At 60.1% G+C, this 23,259-nt stretch overlaps 1 protein-coding gene across 1 annotated transcript in view; it reads left to right on the top strand.

The window, feature by feature from the left end:
• PTPRN2 (protein tyrosine phosphatase receptor type N2) overlaps window positions 1–22,384 on the top strand; it is a 595,476-nt gene extending 573,092 nt beyond the window's left edge. The window contains exons 19-23 of the mRNA XM_076006762.1: window positions 345–511; window positions 6,233–6,286; window positions 8,679–8,743; window positions 17,175–17,248; window positions 20,932–22,384. Of these exons, the coding sequence (XP_075862877.1) occupies window positions 345–511; window positions 6,233–6,286; window positions 8,679–8,743; window positions 17,175–17,248; window positions 20,932–21,003 (432 nt within the window). The 3' untranslated portion in view covers window positions 21,004–22,384. The remainder of the gene's footprint in view (window positions 1–344; window positions 512–6,232; window positions 6,287–8,678; window positions 8,744–17,174; window positions 17,249–20,931) is intronic.
• Window positions 22,385–23,259: the final 875 nt, after the last annotated feature.

Here is a 23,259-nt window from a genome sequence, read left to right as displayed (position 1 = left end):
CCCAGGAGTTTGGTGTTGCTGTAAGCTAGGCTGACGCCACGGCACTCTAGCCCAGGTGACAGAGTGAGACTCTGTCTCTAAATAAATAGATAGTTTGATAATGTGCCTGTCGAGCCCCCCCCCGAGTGACATTGAACAGGCACATGCACACTCACGCATGTACACATGCAAACACACAGAGCCATCTTTTGCATGTGCCATGTTCAAATAGAGCAGGCGGGCGGGGCCACTGATTAGAAACCAGCCTTCCTTGTAGCACTTGCCCCACGCCCGGCTCCGTGTCCGGCGGGGATGCGTGATGCCCGCCCTTCGTGTCTCCCTCCCTGCCTCTCCCCTCCGTCCAGGTGAATCTGGTCTCTGAGCACATCTGGTGCGAGGACTTCCTGGTGAGGAGCTTCTACCTGAAGAACCTGCAAACCAACGAGACGCGCACGGTGACCCAGTTCCACTTCCTGAGCTGGTATGACCGGGGAGTCCCTTCCTCCGCGAGGTCGCTGCTGGACTTCCGCAGGTATGACCGAGAGCCGCCGGCGGACCCGTGCAATGAGAGGGGGCCGTCGGGGGGGAGGGGGGCGGGTGCATGACCTGATGCCAGATTTCCTCGTTTCTGAGATGCCGCCGGCTACCAGATGCAGCGTTTGTGATGAGGGGAAGGGGAGAGGGCGGCGTTGACTGTGCGTATTTATTGTGAGATATTTTCCAGTTCTGGAGGCGCTAAAATCTGGGGGGAGAGGCATCTTAGAATCGTGGAAATGCGGTCATTATTTTTGATAAGGTTCTTCCACGGACAGAGCCCTGCAGTTGGCGTGTCTCGGGGTGCTGGCGAGCAGAGCTCAGAGTCCCAGCCGGGGACACTCACCGCTCGCAATTCGTGACGAGCTGTGACAAGTGCAGGCCCAGGTTCTAGCGTGGACGGATGATCTTGGATGGAGCCTGGATATAGTTAGCACATGACTGCATATATGCATATACATATATACATATATATATATACACACACACATATATATATATATGTTTTAGTGCTATTTTGAAATTAAGAGTTTAAAAAAAATTCCAGTGTCTGTTCATTGCTCTACTGAGCTAGTCACCCAGTGAGCTGTCTTCCTCCAAAGTCTATTCATTGCACGCTTGACTCGGATGCTAGACGCTTACAGGGAGAAACGGTGCAAAAAGGAAGCACAATTTGAGACAGAACCTGGACGGTGCATCCCGCCCACTTGTTGACAAGCAGCTGGTTCGCATCGGCCCTTGTGTGGCAGTAAACAAGTAAACAGCTAAACAGAAGGTGAAACTGTCAGGCAGCATCCGTGGCCAAGCTCTGAATAGATAGGAAGCCTCTTCCGTTTAACTGATAGGAAATCTGCCTCCGGAGGAAAACAGATGCACATTCGAACAAGGAGCTAGAAAATAAAAACAAAGTTGTAGTCGAGCGTCACACGCTGTCGTGGGACATTCCTCCCTGGCAGTCACTGGCCCTGGGTCTGCAGCCCCAAGACACCAGGGAGGCTAGAAAGGCCAGCGCTGTCCTGAAGCTGGGGTTGCAGACTGATCTCTGGATTTCTCCAATTCGTATGTCACAGAGTCTCAAGCTTATTATGATACTGTTGCTTTTGCCTTTTAGTCTTCTTTGAAAAACAATTTTTTTTTTTTTATTTTAATCGTTCTTTGGATCAGGGAGCGTGCGGACGCCCTTCCCCGGGGAGAGACATACATGACTGGTGCCACGAAACCACGCACATTCAGTGACCCCTGTGCCCTCTGTCACCTCCCCTAGGGACAGAGAGGGCGGACCAGGCTCCTGGACACACCCCAGAGCAGCCACTGCACACACACGTTCCTTCCTAGTCCTCCACGACGTCCCGGCCGTTAGATGCATTGTCTCTCGATTCAGATTCATTTCTGAAGACGTTCTATCAGGAAGCCTCACACACTTTCCTGAAATAGGGTCTTCGGAAAACAGGCGTTACCGGCAAAACGGAGGTAGCTGCAAAGACAGTGATGCGTGCCAACGCCCGCCTCTGTGCAGTGCACTCCGTGTGCCTGTGCATACGTGCGTGTGGGCAGGCTTCTGTGTCCACGCCCATATATGGGACCGGACATCCACATGACCGACCCTCCGTGTGTACAGTTCGCCATGAAGGGAAACCGGGTTCCCCAAGTCCCCGTGCTCGGGGGGCCGAGGAGCTGTGGCCTTGGCAGCCTTTTGTTGGATCGAAAAGGAAGTGGACCCCCCCCAGACGCAGTTCCGAAAGTCTGGCCGGGACAGAAGGTGTCCGTGGCTGCCCCACGTGGCACCACCCACGTCCGGGCCACCTTTCACGGCTTCCCTGGGTGGCCAGCCAGGACGATCACATTCTTGGGGGGGCCTCACGCTAGGCACACGCTGGCGGGGGTTTCTGGGTAAAGCGGCCGCCCACCCCGAATCCCAGCAGCTGGGAAGGTGACGTGGCTTATGAAAACACTGGCCATCTCTCGCCGCGGGTTCTCCTCTTTGAACGGTAGACGCGTCCGTGCGCGGGGCCCGGCGTGTTTTTTGGGCGCCACGATGTATGATTGAACGTGTCCGGGGCCCGGAGGGAGCACATGTGCACTCTAAAGAGAGTCCGCGAAGAGAGCGTTCGCGTCACGCGCGAGGGCTCTGGCTCGAACCTCTCTCTCCCCGCGTCTCTCCTCTGCGCCGTGCGCCGGCCTGCGCCGGCCACTCGCTCGCTCGCTCGCTGTAGAGCGGACAGACCCTTACTTTGCCAGCTCATTAGCGGTGGCCAGTGTCATTTTTGTGATGTTGCAGCTAGTAATATGAGCCCAGTTGCATAGTCACAAAAGTGATCATTGGAAACTGTGACCGTGCTGCAGGGACCCTGCGGGGAGCCCCTTTCTGAGCCTCTCGCGACCTCTGACCCTGCCTGCCGGCGGCTTCCAGGGCGGCCCCTCCCCGCCCAGCGGCCCAGGGGTCGGTACGTCTCACTAATCGTTCTTCCTCAGCGACGTCCTCCTGCCGGGGCGCACGTGGCCCCGTCCTCTCTTCCTGCGGGGACTTTGCTCGCTGGCGGCTGTCCCAACAGAGCGGAGGGGGACCGCGCCGTGCCTGTCCCTGCGAGCACCTGCTGCCTGGTCTCAGGTGCCCCGGACGGACGCCGGGCTCGCCGCGCCGTGGCCGTGTCTCCCTTTCGGAGATGCCACAGTGCGTGGTTCTCTGTGTCGCGGTTCTGAGCCGAGAGCCCGCGCGGGACCCACCCTGCGCCTCTGCTCCATGTCCGTGGTCACTGTCCTGAACAGGGCCAGCGCGGGCCGGCGTGGGCGTGAAAGTCGCAGCTAAGCCCTCCCCGGGCTGCCATGGCCGGCGGCCACAAAACACTGGGAGAAATGACACCGTAAATGCACCATAAAGCAAAGGCAGGAGTTAACGGGGCCGGGGCAGCACGCTGTGGCCGTGGAATCTGCTCTTTAGCCGCGCTTCTTAGCCAGAGAGGCTGCCCGCGTTTTGCCAGAGGGAGCTGGCCAGCTGTGGAGCCAACGTCTTCCGGTCATGTTTTCCTAAACCAGAGCAGGTTTTAAAAGGGTGTCTGTTGGTTATTTTTAACGTACCTTTTTTTTGTGCTTGGTCCCACTGTGAAAAAATGAGCAAGCGCTGGCGACCGACCAGCGCGAGGACGTGGGGAATTTGGGTGTTTCCGGAGCGCACGGCACGTCTGAGATGGCGGGATCGGAGGTGCAGGGCCGGAGCCCTTCAGACTAGCGAGAGTCAGAGACGGGAAGGACCCCGTGAGGCCTTCTGCTCGGAGGGAAAAGGCCGTCAAAAGTAGAGCCAGCCAGGACGTGGTCTGACTGTCAGCGTGGTTGATTCTATGCACACACACACACACGTGCATACAGGTGCACACATTCACACACGTGCACACAGTCACACATGTCCACAAGGTACACACGTGCAAACAGGCACACACATCCACATAGGCACACACGTGCACACAGGCACACACACGTGCATACACATGCACACATGCAAACAGACAAACGTGCGCACAGGCGTGCACACAGGCACACACGTGCACACTGGTACACGTGCACACGTGCGCATAGGCGCACACAGGCACACGTGCATGCAGGCGTGCACACAGGCACACACACGTGCGCACAGGCACACGTGTGCACAGGCACACACATGTGCACACAGGCACACACATGCACACAAGTGCACATGTCCACACAGGCGCACACACATGCGCACAGGCATGCACACGGGCACGCATGTGCACACAGGCATTACACACATACACACAGGTACACACAGGCACACATGTCCACACAGGCTCACACGTACACACAGGCACACATGTCCACACAGGCTCACACGTACACACAGGCACACATGTCCACACAGGCTCACACGTACACACAGGCACACACGTGTACACAGGCATGCACATGTGCACACAGGTGCACACAGACGCACATGTCCACACAGGCTCACACGTACACACAGGCACACACACGTGTACACAGGCATGCACACAGGCGCACACATCCACACAGGCGCACACACGTGCACACAGGCACACATGTGCACACAGGCACACACGCACACACAGTCTTTACTGGGGCACAGGCCCCAGCCCAAGGTGTGGCCCTGTCCCAGCATCAGCCTTCGCCCGGAGCTCCCGGAGCTCTCACGGCCTGCGTCAGGAAGGGGGAATTGGGAGTAGAAACGAGGGCTCCGTTTGCCAACCTGCCTTCTCCAAAGACCCGGAACTTGGAAGGCCGCCTGGCACGTGGGCGCCGCGGCTCTAAGGAGCTTGCTTTGCGTTCCCTGCTCCCCCACAGCCTGGCGCCCGGCACCCGCCCACGGCAGTGACAGGCCTCAGCAGGAACGAGTGTCCGCGAGGGCGCGGGCTGGTCTCGCCCTGCCCGCCTGCCCCTGCCAGGAGGTGTCTCTGGCTGCTCCACGGTGCTGCGGCCCCCACGGGGGCTGGAGGGGGGTGGCGGCCGCAGAGCAAGTGTAGCCCAGACGGGGCTCTGCCCGTGGCCTGGGGTGGCCGTGTCCGTCCAGGCCCTGCAGCCGCGCCCGACCCCCGCCGCGCCGTCCGGGCTGGGGACTCAGACCCGCGGAGCGGCGCCTCCTTCTGCCAACTCCGCAGCAAGTGCGCAAGGAGGAGAAACCCCGGCATTTGGGCTGCTGGTAGCAAAGAATCTCCAGCCCACGTCCCAGGGACGCCCCACGGCCACCCACGCGCCTCGGCCAGCGGGTCACAGTGAAGCCACCGCCAGCCCGCGGTTGGGCCTTCGCGGCGACGCATGACATCTCCCACTCCTGCTCCACGCTGTCATTCTTTCCGTTTTTAGCTCGTGTTGCTGCTGTAGGAACGTGTGCTGCACGTTCTGGGGCTCACCCCCTACACACACGGTTCCCCTTCCCACAAGCCAAGATCCTGCCTTTAATTTACTGGGAAATATTTTACTGAGAGCTTTGATGCACTTTGTAAACATGTCTGGTTGCTTCATTGGATTTTCATAAAGAAAAAAAGCTTGGAGCTCACACAGGGAATTTTAAATCGGCCCTCGGTTTTGATTTAGGGGTTGGTTATGAAATCTTAAATATACGCTCGTTGCTCACTCTCAGAACTTGCAGCCTACAGTCTGCACAATGGAGTTTGCCTTTAAACATGCTGAAATTCATAAAAGTGGAAAAGACTTGTCCTGGACTTATTTGAGGTTTCTCTCTAATTTAGATACCCCTGCCAAAAGCTGACAGATAAAAAAAAAAAAAAAAAAAAAAAAGGCTGATGAAGATGCTATTTCTAGACAGTACAGTAATATTATATTCCAATATGATGTCTGCGCTGTAAGAAATTTTGGGCATAAATTGCATAACTCAAAAGTGTTAGTGAAGAATCAAGACACGCACATCACAAGGAAAGGTCAGATCGGCTGTAGCAAAAGACGAGGAGGAGGAGAGGGTGGGCGGGGAGAGGGTGGCGGGCTGGGGGCCTTGCGTTCTCTCTTGTGAAGGGAGAAAACGCTGTGGAGGTGTGAGGATTTTGTTTTAAAAGCTCTGTTAATGTTGAAAAGGAAAATCTTTGGAAATTGTGTAATTTTGATTTTCTTTGTCAAAAGAGACTTTTGCAAAATGATTTCAAAAATACGGGCAAAAGTAGCTTTGGCTTGTTAGTTACTTTGGGTGACGTGGAGTCTCAGTCTGTGACTGTAATTTTTATGTCTCTTTTCATTTCAGAAAAGTAAACAAGTGCTACAGGGGCCGTTCTTGTCCAATAATTGTTCATTGCAGGCAAGTACCACTTTAAACATGGGCTAAGACGTTCTTGCTACCGCAAAAAATAATCTATGCAGCTAAATATGAGAGCTCAACTTTCTAATCGCTTAGTAAATATAGCTAACTGATAATTTCTAAAGGAAAACCAGAGATACAAACTTAATTTTCGAAGCCACTTGGCTAAATAAAAGTCGGTATTTGTTCTGCCATATCCATGTGGACTGCACACGGTGCTGTTTCCTTTCTAGCAACTTGCTGTGCGCTGTGTTCTGTTCACCGCCCTGCTTTTCCTTACACGCGTGTGGCACCATCACACAAAAACTTTGATCGCTTGTATTGTCTCAGCCACCAGTGCGTGAGCAGAGGTCTGGACCCCTGTGCAGACGGAGAGGGACACTAGGGCCACCGGTGAGCAGGGACGAGATCCGTCATGGCAAGGTGGGCGGCCACCTCCAGTCCGTTGCATGAGTCTGGGCCTTTGGGCCAAAGCTCCGTGACTCATCTCCTTAGTTCACGTGAAACCACACCAGCAGGACCGGATCCGCTCAAGGAAAGCTCAGTCTAGTGGTCCTGTTTCTGCTGGGCTTGGTACTCAACTATTTTAGGGAAAGAAGCCATACTCCATTTTTCTAGAACTGTCTTACAGAATGGTCTTTTCTGCCTAGAATAAATCAGAGATCTGCCCACAGAGATCAGACACCAAATCTGTCGATTTAGTCAAGAAGCACGTGTGTGCGTGTAAGTGTGTCTGTGTGTGTGCGTGTGTGTGCATGTGTGAGTGTGTGTGCGTGTGTGTTTACGTGTGTACATGTGTGCGTATGTGCAGGTTTGTGTGAGTGTGTGCGCATGTGTGAGTGTGTGTGCGTGTGTGTTTACGTGTGTGCATGTGTGCATATGTGCAGGTTTGTGTGCGTGTGTGCGCACACGTGTGAGTGTATGCGTGTGTTTGTGAGTTTGTCTGTGAGAGAGGAGGAGGCAACAGGGCGTATCCTGAAAGAGTAGAATAGAACATCTTTTGCCCATACGTGTATCAAGACAAGCATGTTTATAGTATGCCTTAAAACATGCACATGGATGTGTGCGGTGTGCAGGAGACACGTGAGAAAAACGTCCTGCCTCAAGACGCGGCCATTCGCAGTGGCCGGCGCTGCCTCCCTGTGGTGACGCGGTGCGGGCGCGTGTGCGCCAAAGCGAAACACGGACGCACACGTCTTCCCGGCCGCAGCTTTCCCAGCCGCCTCTTCAAGGGAACGGGCAACAGCTAAAGCCAAACGCAGTGCTCGTTCCCGTCCAAGGAGCCAGGCTTGTGTCCCGGATCGCGGGCCGGACCCGAAACCGGAGCAGACGGTGTGCGGTCGCCGCTCCCTTCCTGAGGTCTTGAAATGGGAGCGTTTATCTTTCCGCAAGTCGCGGTGGACTTTGCGGGGAGCACGGTGCGGAAGCCGGCCCCATGCGAGGGCGGGCGCAGGTGCCCAGGGCCCCGCACGCCCAGGTGGCCCAGCAGCGGGCCCGGCGCGGGACGGAAGTTTCCGCACGTTCCTTGTGACAAAGCTCGGCGCTGAGGCTGCCTTCCCCCAGAAAGGGAGTTTCCGCTTGTGCGTTTGCTGCTGTCCAGCGACGGTGCAAACGCTTTCCGACTCCAGCCCAGGTGGTGAACATTCCAGTTGTAGCTGGTGGGGCCAGACCGGGAGGAAATGAGAGCACTTTTTAAAGAGCACGATTGAGTAACACACGCTGCATGTATTTCTGCCTCCGAGGCATTTAAGAAACATTCTCTTAAAAAGGGCAGACCGGCCGGGCGCGGTGGCTCACCTGTGATCCTAGTGCTTTGGGGAGGCTGAGGCAGGAGGATCGCTCGAGCCCAGGAGTTCGAGGCTACAGTGGGCTATGGTGACGCCACTGCGCTCCGGCCAGGGTGCAGAGCAAGACTCTGTCTCAAAAAAGAACCAATTTAAAAAGGGCGACACGCAGCCAGGCCGCCCTGCCGAGGCGCAGCCGCCAGCCCCTCCACTCCCCCCGAGGCTGCCCAGGGTGCAGAGAAAGAGTCTCCCAGATACTCTGGAATACAAATGCCATGGACTCCGACGTGGGCAACCACTGTTTCCCTTTTCCCCGACAAGACCGACCGCGTCTCTGGCCAAAGCCGGGGCGGGAGAAAGAAACAGACGCGAGGCGCAGAGCAGAGAGCGGCCCCTCGAGCTGCCCAGAAAGCTTGGGGCAGCCCGGTTCCCGCCCTCCTCCCCCACCTTGTGCTCCCAGCCCATCCGCTGCTCCTCCCTCCCGCCGGAGCCCCCTCCCCCGCTCCCCCGCCCGCCGGCTCGGGCAGGCACGGAGGGAACGGTGGCGCCCTAGCTGGGTGGTGCCCCTCCCGGGTGGTGGGGCTGACTCGCTCTCCTTCTGTTGGCAGTGACGGCGCGGGCCGGAGCGGCACCTACATCCTGATCGACATGGTCCTCAACAAGATGGCCAAAGGTGAGCCGGCGCCCGGGCGTGGGTGGCGCGGGGCGGGACCACATTGCCATGGTAACGCAGGGTGGGATGGGCCCAGGAGGCCTCGGGAACTCACGGGTTGTGGTCCCTTCCCCGAATCACATTAGGGTGGCTTGCAGGGGCTCGCTCTGCTCGCCGCCCCCACTTGCTGTGCGCACACAGTAGGTCCTCGATAGAGGTTGTTGCCACGTGCCGGCAGCGCCAGCGTCGGATCTGGGGAGGATGCAGCCTGTGGGTCTGCACACGCTGAGGTATTTTGCGTGACTCCGCGCTGCCGTGACAGCCGTACTTGCAGAACATTTGTGGCTTAGGCTTCACGCTGGGGTCGCACTGGGAATCTCTGGGAGTACCGTGCTTCGCCGAAAATAAGACCGACCCATAAAGTAACTCCTAGCAGGATCTCTAAGCATTTGCGCGATATAAGCACAACCCCAAAAATAAGACCTAGCGACGGGCGTGGCTGCACAGCACATCTGCACAACCTGTGCATGTCATCGAGGATCGGGAAAGACGACGAGCAGCCCTTCTCGTCTGCCCCTTCGTGACAGCGACTGTCCCAGAGGTGACCGGAAAGGTGCGGGCGGCCACACCAACAAGGTCGGCTCCCCCTGTCAGGTCCCGGCCGTCCTGTGCGTGCCGCAAGCTGAGGCTTTGAGGGGAAAATAACACATGCCCTGAAAACAAGCCCCGGGGTGTCTTCTTGAGGAAAAATAAATATAAGACCCTGTCTCATTTTCGGGGAAACACGGTAGCTGCCCTCGGATAGAAACCGCCGAATCTCAGACAAACCTCTCCACACCTCTCTGACATCTTTCCCATCTCAGTGAGCCTGTTTGCCCTCCCGGGGCTTCTGCTCTTGTGGCAGCCTCAGGTGCTCGGCCCGGGGCGTGGTCAGGTGAGAGCAAGACACGCAGGGCAGATCTGAGGGCCCCGGTTCTGCCGCGATGAGCCGTGTGGCCGTGGACGGAGCTTCGACCCCTCTGGGCGCAGCTTCCCCTACAGCAGTGCGGGGTGGGCCGGCCTGACCCTTCCCCACGGCTGCCCGCCGACCCGCCCCAGCCTGAGGCCGTCCCCGTAGACCAGGCGGAGGGAGGTTCCCGGCCAGCCCGCCCGGGAGTCGCGTGCGCCCGGCTCAGCAGGACATACAGAGAACCGCGTCAGCTCACTGGACCCCGCGTGCCCCAGCCGTGTCTAGACAGACGCCGTTTTCCCCGCGACGCCTGCTGTGCCCGTGGAACCCGGGAAACGCTGAGGTCGTGACGCGTCACGGGGCGTCTTTCCCACACGCGAATAAACCGCTCTCTGCATCCGAACACGTACACACGCACGTATGTGTGCCCGTGCGGAGTCTCCGCCCTCCAGAACGCCCTGCCTGCATCCTCTGCCCGGGACAGGCAGGGGTCGGCGATAGAAATGCATTTCTGCACATTTCACAGATGCCAGCAACCCCGAAACAGGAATTTTTCTTTAGCCCAAGGGCATACACGTGTGAAGATAAAACCTTAGCCGTGGCCTCCCACGTGGGACTAGAGCACGTGACCCAAAGTCCTGGCGCCCACGGCGGGCAAAGCCGCGCCCAGGCTCCCGCGCCCGCCTTTGCCGGCTGCTGGGGGGAAATGAAATGGGTTTTCGTTCCACCAAACACTGTTTTAAGGACCCTAAATTAGCTTAGAGCCGGGGACGTGTAAACAACAAAAGACGCAAACAAAAACCAAAATGCAAACACTCCGGCGTTCCTTTAGCACTGATTTGGGTTCCCGGACAGAGCACAGCCCTGGCCGTTTCGGTGAAAAGCCGCGATTTCCTCGCCCGTGGATGCCACGTGTCCCCTCAAACCCGCGTAGTCCTTCCCACGTTCGCAGCCATCGGCCCAACCGGTGGACGGGGAGCACCAGTCGTTTCCTCCCCGTCCCAGCGCCGGCCCGACACCTCGCCCCCAGCGGCACTCGCAGTCCGCACGGCAGTCTGTGCTGTGCGCTGACGACGCGTCCGATTTGCTCTCGTGCGATGAGGAAAGCTTGAAAGCACTGAAAGCTCGTTTCACTTTACAGGCAGCTCTACTTGTCACGTCAATCAGAGTAGGCAACATATACATGTGTGTTTTCGTTACCTTATTTTTAAATGTTCACAATTTTATTTTGATAAATGAAAAATTAGAGAAGTCATATCACGGCTGTGGGCTAAAGTCGCTGGGCGCGTTCGCCTGTGGCTGTCGACCGTAGTCGACGCTCGTGCCGAAGCGGCTAATCCAGCTGCAGCCTGCTTCCGTCCACGCCTGTGTCTGCCCCGCGTGGCGGGGTGAGCTGCTCGGGGACCCCTACTCCACATGGAGACTCGCCGAGAGCAGGGCCAAGGGGCTCTGGGTTCCCGCATCCGCCGGGACTGCCCTGGCTCCGCCGCGCCCCGCGACAGAGCCCGGGCCCCCGCCCCGGCCGGGCCGACTTGGAGAAGTGCGTTCCGGCTTCGGGACTGCCTGGGGGGCAGGGTGGACGCCACCGTCCGGGCACCGCGGACCATGTCCACCGCACCCTGTCACGTCAGATGCCGGGCCGTGCACGGCTGCTCACAGAGCCATGCAGCCATGTGGCACTGGCCGGCGGGCAGGCTGGGCCCCTTCTGCTCCCGGTCTGCTCCCTCCACGGGGCTTGGGGTGGGATCCCCCGACCTGGGCCGGCCGTGGTCTGGGGGGGCCTTTCCCAGGCCGCCACCCCGAGAGGCCTCGCGTTTTGTTCTGGGCCGGCCTGTGCGCGGGCGGCGGCGTCTTTGTCTGGCCCGAGAGCCAGGGGCCGTGGTGCAGAGCAGCGTTCATCAGATGATCAAAGGCCCCGAGCCCTGGGCGGGAGACCTTTCTTCCCGCCTCCCTTTCTCAAAAGGAATGAATTGCCGGGACGAAGAATGCCTCTGCAAAGCCTCCCTCCCTCCCGCCAGCGCGGACGTGGGTCCCGGGCTGAGTGCGCCCAGCTGCCACTGCGGCCTGCCAGCCGGCCCTTGTCCAGGCGGCCTTTCGGGGATTAAGGCCCAGTGTGAGGGCCTTCAAGAATGAACTTGGCATAATTTAAGTCCGCTCTCCACTGTCTGGTTCGGCAGCAAGCAGACAATGCTGCAGCTGGGAATCAAAGCGGACAGGCCCGCGCTGTGCAGAGGCTCTGCGGCGGGAGGGGAGGCAGCAGCCTGCAAACGCCCTCGAGCCGTTCCCGCCGCGGCAGAGCGCTCCTGGCGGCAGGTGAAGTGGGCGCAGAGCATCAGGGCCGGCTGTCCCGCTCCCACTGGAGGGCCGAGCTCGCACGGAGCAGAGAGTGCTTTCTCAGCCAAGAGACTTTCCCAGGCTGACACCCCCTCGCTCAGCTCTCCCTCCCTCCTCGCGCGTGGTGAAGGCGGGCGGAGCACCAGGACCCGTATGCTGGGTCGCCTGGGGGGCGGGGCTTACAAAGGTCAGCTGGAAGTCTTCCTGGCTGTAATTGCCATGAGTCTCTGGTTAGGGTCGTCCAGGGAAAGTGTGAAGTGAGCACTGCTCGGCACAGGAGGCCCAGGATGGTGTGTGGGTGAGCATGTGTGTGTGTGGCGTGTGTGTGTGTGATGTGTGAGTGGGCAGTGTGGTGGGTGTGTGCTATGTGGGCATGTGCATGCCTGTGTGCACATGCATGTGTATGACTGTGTGATATGGCGTGTGGGTGCTGTGTGGGCATGTGCATGCTTTTGTGTACATGCCGGTGCATGCATATGTGTGTGTATGATTGTGTGAGTGTGTGATGTGGCATGTGGGTGCTGTGTGGGCATGTGCATGTCTGTGTATAGAGGCAGGTGCATGGATGTGTGTATATGGTTGTGTGAGTGCATGATGTGGCATGTGGGTGCTGTGTGGGCATGTGCATGTCTGTGTATACATGCAGGTGCATGGATGTGTGCGTATGGTTGTGTGAGTGCATGATGTGGCATGTGGGTGTTGTGTGGGCATGTGCATGCCTATGTGTAGATGTAGGTGCATGGATGTGTGTGAGTGTGTGAGTGTGTGATGTGGCATGTGAGTGCTGTGTGGGCATGTGCATGCCTGTGTGTACATGCAGGTGCACGGATGTGTATGATTGTATGACGTGACGTGTGGGTGTTGTGTGGGCATATGCATGCCTGTGTATACATGCCGGTGCATGCATATGTGTGTGTATGATTGTGTGAGCGTGTGATGTGGCATGTGGGTGCTGTGTGTGCATGTGTGTAGATGCAGATGCATGCATGTGTGTGTACGATTGTGCGAGTGTGTGATGTGGCATGTGGGTGCTATGTATGCATGTGCATGCCTGTCAGTGTGTGATGTGGGGTGTGACCGTTGCACGGCGTGTGCATGTCGTGTGCACCTGTGCATGTGTACAGTGCGCAGTTGGTGCTAAAGGAGGCGAAGAGCCCCACACGCGCGTCCCTGTGTGGCGCCACAGCACCCCTCTCTTGCCTTGAGCCCGGCTTTGTTCTGCTGGACACAAGGGAACTCCGGCCGGGCATCCGTCAGCCAGGGCGGTGCCGGGTCTGACTCTGCCGACGTGGAGGGCTGGGGCGGCGTGGCGTTGCCCCTGACAACTCAGCCCCAGCAAACCGTGAGCTCCAGACAGACGTGCCCGACGGGAGGTGTGAGGACCTGTGCCCCCCCAACACGGGACTGTTCCGCTTTGCCCCTTGTGGGTTCGTGATAACCACCTTTATTCCGGATTCCTTTATTCCTGTAAGACGCATTTAGCTAGGGGCCCGCACTTTCTCAGTTCTTCCAGAGGGTAGAATTGAGGAAATTTACTGCTGCAAAATAAAGGGCCGTCGTCTCTTGCACGTTTGATACGTGCTGCCCTTCTTGCTTCCAAGGAAAAATGCTTTGTATCCCTGCAGTTTGTGAGACCCTCCAGGTAAAAGAAAAATGTGTACTAAAATTCTACTAGCTGGTTGGGTTGTTGTTACTCCTCTGTACTTTACTCACAAACAGTAGTACAAAGGTGTCACGGTGTGGTAAGGTAAGAAAGATTGTATGCATACATTTTACCAAAGGATCCGGGTACCTGTGGGAGGCGGCTGTGGTCTCCCAGGACAACTGCACGGACGTAGCCCTCGGTGGCTCCGACGTCCCCACCCAGAATCCTGTAAGAGCCACTTCCTGTGAAAACTAAAAAAAAAAGAGAGTTGGTTTTTTTTTTTCACGTCTGCATTCCAGACGAAGCCCTCGCCGTCCCATTTTGGAAGGACTCGGAGTTCCTCTGTCTGTCAGGTCAGACTTTCACACGGCGTCTGAGGCTCCTCAGGTTCACGACTCCCGGGTCACAGAGCCGGGCGGTCGCCGTGGAGCAGCCACTGTGTTCCTCGCGCCGGGAAGAGGACGTTCCGGGCTCCCCTGGGGGACTGTCGTCGTCCGTGGAACCCGTGAAACAGCCCGGGCATCTGACGCACATTGGGAATTACGCCGCCCAGATCCTGTCACCTGGCACCTGTCGCGACCCAGTGCTCGCTCTATTTTTGTTTTGGAAAAAATTCTAAAGAGCCAGCGGGCACCTTGTATTTTCAGTCGCTGCAGACCAGTTCTGATAAATTTCTGTTCGGCCCCGGGGCAGTCCCGGCTGGAGCCGCCGCGCCCAGCCAGCGCGCTTGGCAGACGGCGTTTCCCCCGCCGCAGACGTGCACGTGCTCCAACGTGGACACGGCTCCTCACGTGCAGTGTCCGTGTCTGGGCCCGTTGCGGTGCCCACGTGCAGTGGGACCTCTGACTGGCCTCGGCGTTGCGTTCGCGACGCTGGCGAGAAGTCACGAGACCCTGCGGCGCGTTTAACTGCGCATTTTCCCGGCTGGTGCGCAGTTGTTAATGCCGGCGGTTTGGCAGAACGGCTTCCCTCGTCAGCGAGGGCGGGCGGACGCCGGGCAGGGTGACTCCGCTGCGCAGACATGCGCGTTGTGACTCCTCATCACTAAGCGATTTGGCTGCACAGGTGCGTTCTACACACCGTGGCCACACAGCAAGCTCTCGCCACGCCTTCAGAGCCGGCCAGGCAGGAGTGGGGTGCCTGGTGGCCGCGCCCCCTTCCTTTGGGACGCCCCGTCTGGGGTCTGCGTTCAGCATCAGGCTCTGCGGCCAACTCGAGATTTGAGTCGCGCCTCCCGCGGGTCTCCGGTTTTATTTTGTGCCCTTTCAGAAGCAGGCCCCTGTTCAGGGCATCTCAGCTTCCTCCGTTCCGATGTCCCGTCCTTAAACCCAGCCGGCCTGGACGCCCGGTACACGCGTTTCACAAACTCATCCTCTTATCTCGGAACGTTTTAAATGCATGGGTTTCCTCTAAGACGAGAACGGTTCCTGCAGCCTCCTCAACTCCTGGAGCCTTTTTCCACCGTGGAGGAGCAGTCACGCAGACCCCTAGGGGCGCCCTCCTCCAACAGGGGCGCGTCCGCTGGGGGCGCCCTCCTCCCACCCGGGCGCGTCCCCTGGGGGCGCCCTCCTCCCGCCCGGGCGCGTCCCCTGGGGGCGCCCTCCTCCTGCCTGGGTGCGTCCCCTAGGAGCGCCCTGGCACCAGGGTCGCAGGCTGAGCGCTGACCCCAGGGGCTGCTCCTGTCCCGCCCTGAGTGACGGGCGGGCGCACAGGGCGGCCAGGCCCAGCAGAGCCGTGCTCCCTCCCTCGGGCAGGGAGCTGGGGCCGTCAGCTCAGTCCTGACGGTGACCCCGTTACAGGCGCCTGCCGAGTGTCGTCTCGGCCTCACCTGTGCCTGGAGGATGGGGACACGGGCGGGGCCGCGGGCATCTTCGCTGCCAGCCTGTCCCTGCTCTCACCTTGTTTCCTGCATGCAGATGTGACATGTGGTCCCCACGGGTTCCCCACCAGCGCCGCCACCGTCCCCGCCGTTCCTTCCTGCCGCCAGCAGCCCCGAGTTCAGGTCCTCGCCCCTCGGGGATGGCACCCGGTCGGCCCCCGCCCCGGGGGAGGACCTTCCGGAAGAGTCCGAGTCACAGCCATGTGCACACGGGCGTCCCTGGCTTCTCGGCGCCACCCCGTAAAGCCACAGCGCCGCGGGTGACGGCGTGAGGGTGGCCTTGGGGACGGTCACAGCCGCCCTCCTGCTGCGAGGGTCGGGGACGCGGCTGCACTCGGCTTGGGGCGGAGAGGACGGGCGGGGGCTCTCGTGGCCGCTCCCCAGGGCGCCCGGCTGGCGCCATCCCGCCTGGCATGGCCGGTTCCAGCAGGCGTGGCCGCCTCCCCTCAGTGTGGCCTTGGCGAGTCTTGGGGTCCTCGTCCATGAGGCGGGGGCACAGTCGTCACCTTGCTGTTCTGGTGAGGATGAGAGGTGACACCGCGCCCACCAGGGTGGCACCTGCCCGCCCTGCTCTGGGGCTCCTGGCCGCCTCGGAGGCGCCCCTCCCCCGCCGCCCTTGGTGAGAGCCGCCTTCCCTGCACCGGCCGTCCTGCCCCCTCCAACCTGCGGCAGGTGGGAGCTGGGGTCCTGTCCGGCTCTGCCCACCAGGGCCAGAAACGGGGCGGTGAGAGTGTGTGTTGAATTAACGACGAGGTGAAGACTCAAAGCTCAGACGGCGCTGCCTGTCTCCACCATGGCTCTCGGGGAAACTCGGCCCTAGGGGCATGGCCATGGGCATTTTCACCCTTTCTTGAAATTCGAAACTCTCGGTCTTAAGAGACGCGGGGCCAGGCGCGGTGGCTCCCACCTGTAATCCCAGCACTCTGGGAGGCCGAGGCGGGAGGATCACTCAAGGTCAGGAGTTCCAGACCAGCCTGAGCAAGAGAGAGACCCCATCTCCACTAAAAACAGAAAAATTAATCAACCAACTAAAAATATATAGAAAAAATGAGCCGGGCATGGTGGCACATGCCTGTAGTTCCAGCTACTCGGGAGGCTGAGGCAGGAGGATTGCTTGAGCCCAGGAGTTGGAGGTTGCTGTGAGCTAGGCTGACGCCACGGCACTCTAGCCTGGGCAACAAAGCGAGACTCTGTCTCAAAAAAATAAATAAATAAATAAAAGCCAATATTGATATTTAGTCTGATCAGTCTAAATGAGTCTAATTTTTCATTTCTTTAAATAAAAAATATCCCATGCAATAAAAATGGAAGTGCGTGTATACCATTTCTTGTGATTTAAAAAGTTCTTTAAAATGCCACCAAGAAAAAAAAAAAAACCACTTAGTGAAGCTTCGGTTCTGGCGGGAGCTTGCCGTTGGCGGGTGTCTGTGAAGCCGTCCCGCGCCCGGCTCTCAGCCCAGCTCCTGGGTTCACGCTAACGGGAGCCGCCCCCGCCGCCTCCCCCACACACACACCTGAAACTGCGGCGCCTGTGAGGAGGGAGATAATTTCCAACTGGCCTCTGGGCCCCGGGGAGCCCGGCGGCGGGAGACTGGGGGCGCAGGCGGGTGCCCGGCGCCCGCTCACGGCGCGTGCTCTGTTGCAGGTGCTAAAGAGATCGACATCGCCGCCACCCTGGAGCACCTGCGCGACCAGCGGCCCGGCATGGTCCAGACCAAGGTAGGGTGGGCCGCCCCGGACACGCGTGCGTCGAAGGCGCCGTCCGCGGGGGTCCTGGGAGGGGGATGGGTCGGCTCTGCTCGGAGGAGGGACCCTCGTCCACTGCGGCCTTCGTGGGCTGGGGCTCCCCGGCCTCCCAGTCTCCCGGCAACTCCTGCGGCCACCGGGCGTGTCTGCCTCAGCGCCCACAGTGAGTCAGGTGGCCGGAGCTCAGCGGGCGGGAGGTGTCCGTGCACCTGCCTGGGGTCGGGGGGCAGGGACACTGTTTCTGTGGAGAGTGACACAGGGAAGACCTGGAACCCTTGTAGGGAACCCTCTGCCCACCCCTGTCTCCCGCACCCCTGCCTGGAGCTCACAGGGCCTCCTCCTGGTTTCTGTCTCTCTCTGTCTCTGTCTCTCTGTCTCTGTTCCTCTCTCTGTATCTCTGTCCCTCTCTCTGTGTCTCTGTCCCTCTCTCTCTGTCTCTGTCCCTCTCTCTCTCTCTCTGTCCCTCTGTCTCTGTCCCTCTCTCTCTGTCTCTGTCTCTCTCTCTCTGTCTCTTTCCCTCTCTCTCTGTCTCCGTTCCTCTCTCTCTGTCTCTGTCTGTCTCTGTCCCCCTCTCTGTCTCTGTCCCTCTCTCTCTGTCTCTGTCTGTCTCTGTCCCTCTCTCTCTCTGTCCCTCTCTCTCTCTGTCTCTCTCTGTCTCTGCCCCTCTATCTCTCTATCTCTGACCCTCTCTCTCTCTGTCTCTGTCCCTCTCTCTCTGTCTCTGTGTGTCTCTGTCCTTCTCTCTCTGTCTCTGTCCCTCACTCTCTGTCTCTGTCCCTGTCTCTCTGTCTCTGTCCCTCTCTCAGTGTCCCTCTCTGTCTCGGCCTTTGCGCACACACGACACCTGGTTCCACTGTCGCTGGGCTCTGTTGTCAGAGGCGCGGCCGGGGTTGCCTACTCTCGCCCAAGAGAAGCTCGAGTGGCAGTCACAGGAAGGTGTTTTGTCCCAACCCGCTTTGAGAGAGGTGCTGGGGAGGGAGACGGCACACTCACCGCAGCTCTCTTCAAAGCCAGGGGTGATAAAAATTTAACAGTGACAGTTCAGTCTCATGGGTGCTCCAGACTCTGGTTGGAACCTGACAGGTGACAAATGTAAATATGACAATAAACATAAACCCAGGTGACCAGAGTGCCCGGCCCCGGGGCCTGCCCGGGCACGGCGGCAGCTGGCGTCTGGGATGCTCATCTGACTCGCGCCCCTGCCGTGTCCTGCGCTGTCCCGGCCAGCATGGCCCAGGGCCGTGACCTGACAGCAACCCAGCAGCCTGGACCCAGCCTAGAGGGACGCCCTGCCTCGGCCGCTTCTCGGCTTCGGGGACGGGGGCGGCCAGTGCGGCGGGAAGAACCGTAGGAAGCGTCTCCCGCAGGTCTCTGGTTTTATTTTGTGCCCTTTCAAACGCGCGTCCTTGTTCAGAGCATCTCAGCTTCCCTCGTTCCGACGTCCCGTCTTTAAACCCAGCCGGCCCGGGCGCGGCCCTGTCTCGTGCTTGCCCGTTTTCCCTTTGTAGATCGCTCTTAGGCTGGTTTCCCAGGGTGTCAAAAGATGTAAATAGAGACATGATACTTAGGCTCTTAGATGCCCAAAAGCCACCTTTAATTTTTTTTTTTTTTTTTGCATTTTGAAATCATCGCAAAACCGCAGCCCGTGTGTCGGCTGGGAGGAGAGGGCCTTGCGGCTGTTTGCGCCCGTTCAGCCTGACCCTCCCACGGCGGGGCCATGGGGCTGCCAGTGTGGGGACCGGCAGGGGCAGGCTGGCCTCGGGGCAGGACGTTCCGGCCATCCTGGTGAGGCCAGGCCCTGGGCCCACGCCCTCCAGGCCGGCGTCCGAGTGATTGTGAGGAGAGGAGAGGGGCCGGCCCCCGATGGTCAGGCAGGGCACACTGGGTGCGTCCCCGTAGGTCCCGTCCGGGAGCGATGACCAGGCCCGGGGTTGGCGGTGGTGACAGTAGGCTCTAGACGTCCCAGAGGCGCCACAGGAACAAGGGCCGCACATGGGGGCTCCGGTGGCCCCGCTAACGTCAGGTCGGGGCCTTAGGGGAGAAACTCTTTGTCACAAAGAGAGCATGACAGGGCTCACACTTTCCGACATTGTTTGTTTGTTTGTTTATTTTTGAGACAGAGTCTCACTCTGTTGCCCAGGCTAGAGTGCCGTGGCGTCAGCCTAGCTCACAGCAACCTCAAACTCCTGGGCTCAAGTGATCCTCCTGCCTCAACCTCCCGAGTAGCTGGGACTACAGGCATGCGCCACCATGCCTGGCTAATTTTTTTTTTCTATATTTTTTTAGTTGGCCAATTAATTTCTTTCTGTTTTTAGTAGAGACAGGGGTCTCGCTCTTGCTCAGGCTGGTCTCTAACTCCTGACCTTGAGCAATCCTGCCTCGGCCACCCAGAGTGCTGGGATTACAGGCGTGAGCCACCGTGCCCAGCCTCGGATGTTTTCATTCCAGTTATTTTCCGTTCTTCTGTTATGCACTGAACGTTCAAACTGGAAAGCAAGCATTTCTTTTGGATTTGGAGCTACCCTATTGCTTGAATCATCAAGTGTCTCAGCATCGACGGGGCTTCTCTTATTCGAGAGCTGCTCCCTGCGTGATAGTTTGTGTTACGTGTTCCTCTCCCTGGGTTCTCTGGTGAACCCGGCAGGTGCCTGTGGCCCACGCTGGGGTTGTGGGGGGGGGGGTTCCCGGTGGCAACTGAAGGACAACAGGGACGGCCCCCCCCCGTCCGCCTGGCCGGCGTGGGAGGAGGTGGCACGCCCCTGCCCACGCCGGCCGCTTGCAGGCACCAGTGGTCCCGAGCTGGCGCATCCTCCCTCCCGTCCCTCATCCCAGTGGCGCCCTGAGTCCAAGCTGGTGTCCGTGAGGGGTGGGCGGATCCCCTGTTGCCCGGCCGACGTCCGGGAGGGGCGGGGCACTCACAGCCTCGCGCAGGAGGGTCTGAACCGGCTGCCGCCTGTTCTGGCGCCAGGAGCAGAGCTGCTCAGGCTGAGGACGCTGGATCCGAAAGCCCGGCTCCCACCGCCTCCACGCCTCCGAGGACAGGGAACGCCCGGTGTGGCTCTCGGTGTGCGAGTTCCACGCTTGCCCACGGCCAGGCCTGGGGCTGGCGATGAGGACTGGGCAGGTGCTTGGAGCCCCCCGGCCGCCCCCGCACGCCCCACATCTGTCTCCCCGGGAGGAGGGAGGATGGGGCTTCCCAGCACAGGACGCTCCTGCCCGTCATTGTCCTCGGCTTTGGGTCTGTCACGCCGAGGGCCCTGCCCCCCACGCGGGAATCTGAGGCCGCCCTGCCTCCCTCCTGTGTGATCTCTTCCCGCAGAGCAGCATGCCCTGGCGGCAATGGCCGATGGTCGGGAGGGCAGCCACGCTCTTCCCTGGCGGCGATGGCCGATGGTCGGGAGGGCGGCCACGCTCTTCCCTGGCGGCGATGGCCGATGGTCGGGAGGGCGGCCACGCTCTTCCCTGGCGGCGATGGCCGATGGTCGGGAGGGCGGCCACGCTCTTCCCTGGCGGCGATGGCCGATGGTCGGGAGGGCGGCCACGCTCTTCCCTGGCGGCGATGGCCGATGGTCGGGAGGGCGGCCACGCTCTTCCCTGGCGGCGATGGTGGATGGTCGGAGGGCGCACGCTCACCGAGCTCTCTCCTCTCCCTGCAGGAGCAGTTCGAGTTCGCGCTGACGGCTGTGGCGGAGGAAGTGAACGCCATCCTCAAGGCCCTGCCCCAGTGAGCGCCCGGCCCGCCTGGACGCCTGGGGCACCGCGCTGCGGCTTCCATCGAGCGTCCCCTGGCGTGGCCGCGCAGAGACGGGGCCCTCGGAGCTCCCGTAGCCCGTGCACTTTAGCAGTTAAAAATGTGTATTTTCGTTCAACCAAATAACAGTAGAGATTCTCGGGAACACCCGGTTCTTGGGGGCGGGGAACCCTTCATCTGTCTTCTTCAATTTCTTCTGGAAAATGACTCTTCCTGGACGCGCTCATCCGAGTTCTGGATGGTGGATGCACGAATGAGGCGGTAACGGGACATCCCGGGGGTCTCCAAGAGCAGAGTCTGCTCGCCGCGTGTGGCTTCCCGGGGGTGGTGGGGGGACGGGTCGGCTCTGCAGGGAGAGGCACGGGGGGACCCCAGGTGCACAGACCACGTCTGCGTCTGTCGCTGGGAGGAGCCCCGGGGCAGAGCCGTGGGCGCCCGCAGCGTTGGGGCCAGTGATAACAGAATCTCGGTGGCATCTGGGTGCTCTCACCGCTCCCGCCCCCACCCTGCCCCGAGCTCCAGCCACACGCGCCACCCCAGGGAAGGAAGGGCCAGGGCCCCCCCGCCCAAGGCAAACGCCGGCTGCTGGGGCCGGGCAACCCCCGTGACCCTCTCGGCATTCCAGAGAGACATCGGCGACCCAACCCTGACGGTTTTAACGTCACAATATCGATCTGCCCGTCGCAAACCCAGACGCCCCGGTGAACCCTTCCCCGTGAACGGCCGTGGCCGGGAAGGGCTGGCCTGGCATCTGGCAGAGCTCGGGCCACCGCGGCCTCCCCGGGAAGGCCGGGCCAGGGCGGGCTGGGGACAGGACCCCCTCCCCTGGGGCAGGAGACGCATGGACCGTGAGCTCTGTGCGGGGTGAGGCGTAGGGCAGACACCCCCACACACGCTGCCGTGTCCTGGCCACGTTCCCGTCTGCGCAGACGCCGCGCCCGGAAGGCAGGACGGCGGGGAAGGGGCCGCGGCGTGGAGGGGAGACGCCAAAATCCCGTCCCCAAGCGGTACTTGCAGTGTGGCCCGCGTGGGTGTGCCCGTCATTTCTCTCTGTCTGGAATTTAAATAATTAATAGAAGCGAGTTTATCTGAATATAGGAAGCATATACCTGCTTATAGTTTCTAACTTCTTATGTCCCAAAAGAGGTCCTCCAGCGTGAGATATACGAATAGATTTAACTGTGTCAAATTAAACTTCCGATTTCACAACCGAGTGGCCTTTGTTTGGAGAGGACACGGCGGCCTCTTCTCCTGTCTTTTTGCTTCCGGAAGGTGTTGGCCAGGGAGGCCGCTAACACGAAGCTCGGGCGTTTCTAGAGCTTATGTCGCGTTGCGGTCCTACCTGTGACGTGGGACACATGTGGGGGTCAGGGCGTCACTGAGTTTCAGTCTCTGAAACACGGCTGAACAACCTCGGTGCAAACCGCACACGTTGCTGTGCCCGCCCCACCCCCACCCCGGGTTGGGTCCGTGTCCCCTCCACCCTGTTCTCAGGACACGTCCGGTCCGTGTCCCCTCCACCCTGTTCTCAGGACACGTCCCCACCTCGGGTGAGGACGCGGCCCTGTCCTGGTCCCGCTGGGCCTCGGGGTGTGTCTCCAGCTCCAGTTCTGTCCAAGGACCCTCCCCGTCCTCCTGGGCCTGGGGACAGCACCCCTCCCCGGGGCCAGCGGGCCACCCCCGCCCCCGCCGGGACACCCCGGGAACGTTTCGCTGTGGCCAGAGGGGAAGGCGCGGCAGATTGTGACGTGGAGGCTCATTTCCGTCCCGTGCACGGCCGCGCTGGTGAGAGGGCCGGTGGCATCAGTTCTCACAGGCGATTCCTGCCCGGGGCCCCCACCGGAGGGTTGGGTGTTGAAGAGCGACACGATCCAGCAACCCCCGCCAGGGCGCAGTGAGGACTTCACTCGGGAACTGACGGCGGCAGGGTCTGGGGGCGGGGAGAGGGGCCCGCCATGCCGCCTTCCGCACTGGTACAAGGGACGCCAGAGGCCGAGGCTCGTGCAGAGGGAGCCCGAAAGGGCTCGCGGTTCTGCAGGCGTGCAAGAAGCGTGGGGCTGGCGTCGTGCCTCCCGGGGCTCCCAGCCGCCGCCACTCAGGGCAGAGGGCAAAGGGCGGTGGCCGGTGTGGAGATGACAGGCAAGGGTGGGCGTGAGCGGGCACAGGGTGGCTGGGCTCTGACCCAGCTCCGCAGCAGACGGGAGGGAGACCCGCTCACCCGGCAGAGGGCGGG

The sequence above is a fragment of the Microcebus murinus genome, chromosome 9 (genome assembly GCF_040939455.1).
Source record: "Microcebus murinus isolate Inina chromosome 9, M.murinus_Inina_mat1.0, whole genome shotgun sequence".
Classification (NCBI taxonomy): Eukaryota; Metazoa; Chordata; class Mammalia; order Primates; family Cheirogaleidae; genus Microcebus; species Microcebus murinus.
Note: the sequence above shows the minus strand (reverse complement) of the source record. Positions and strands in the feature narration are given on the sequence as shown.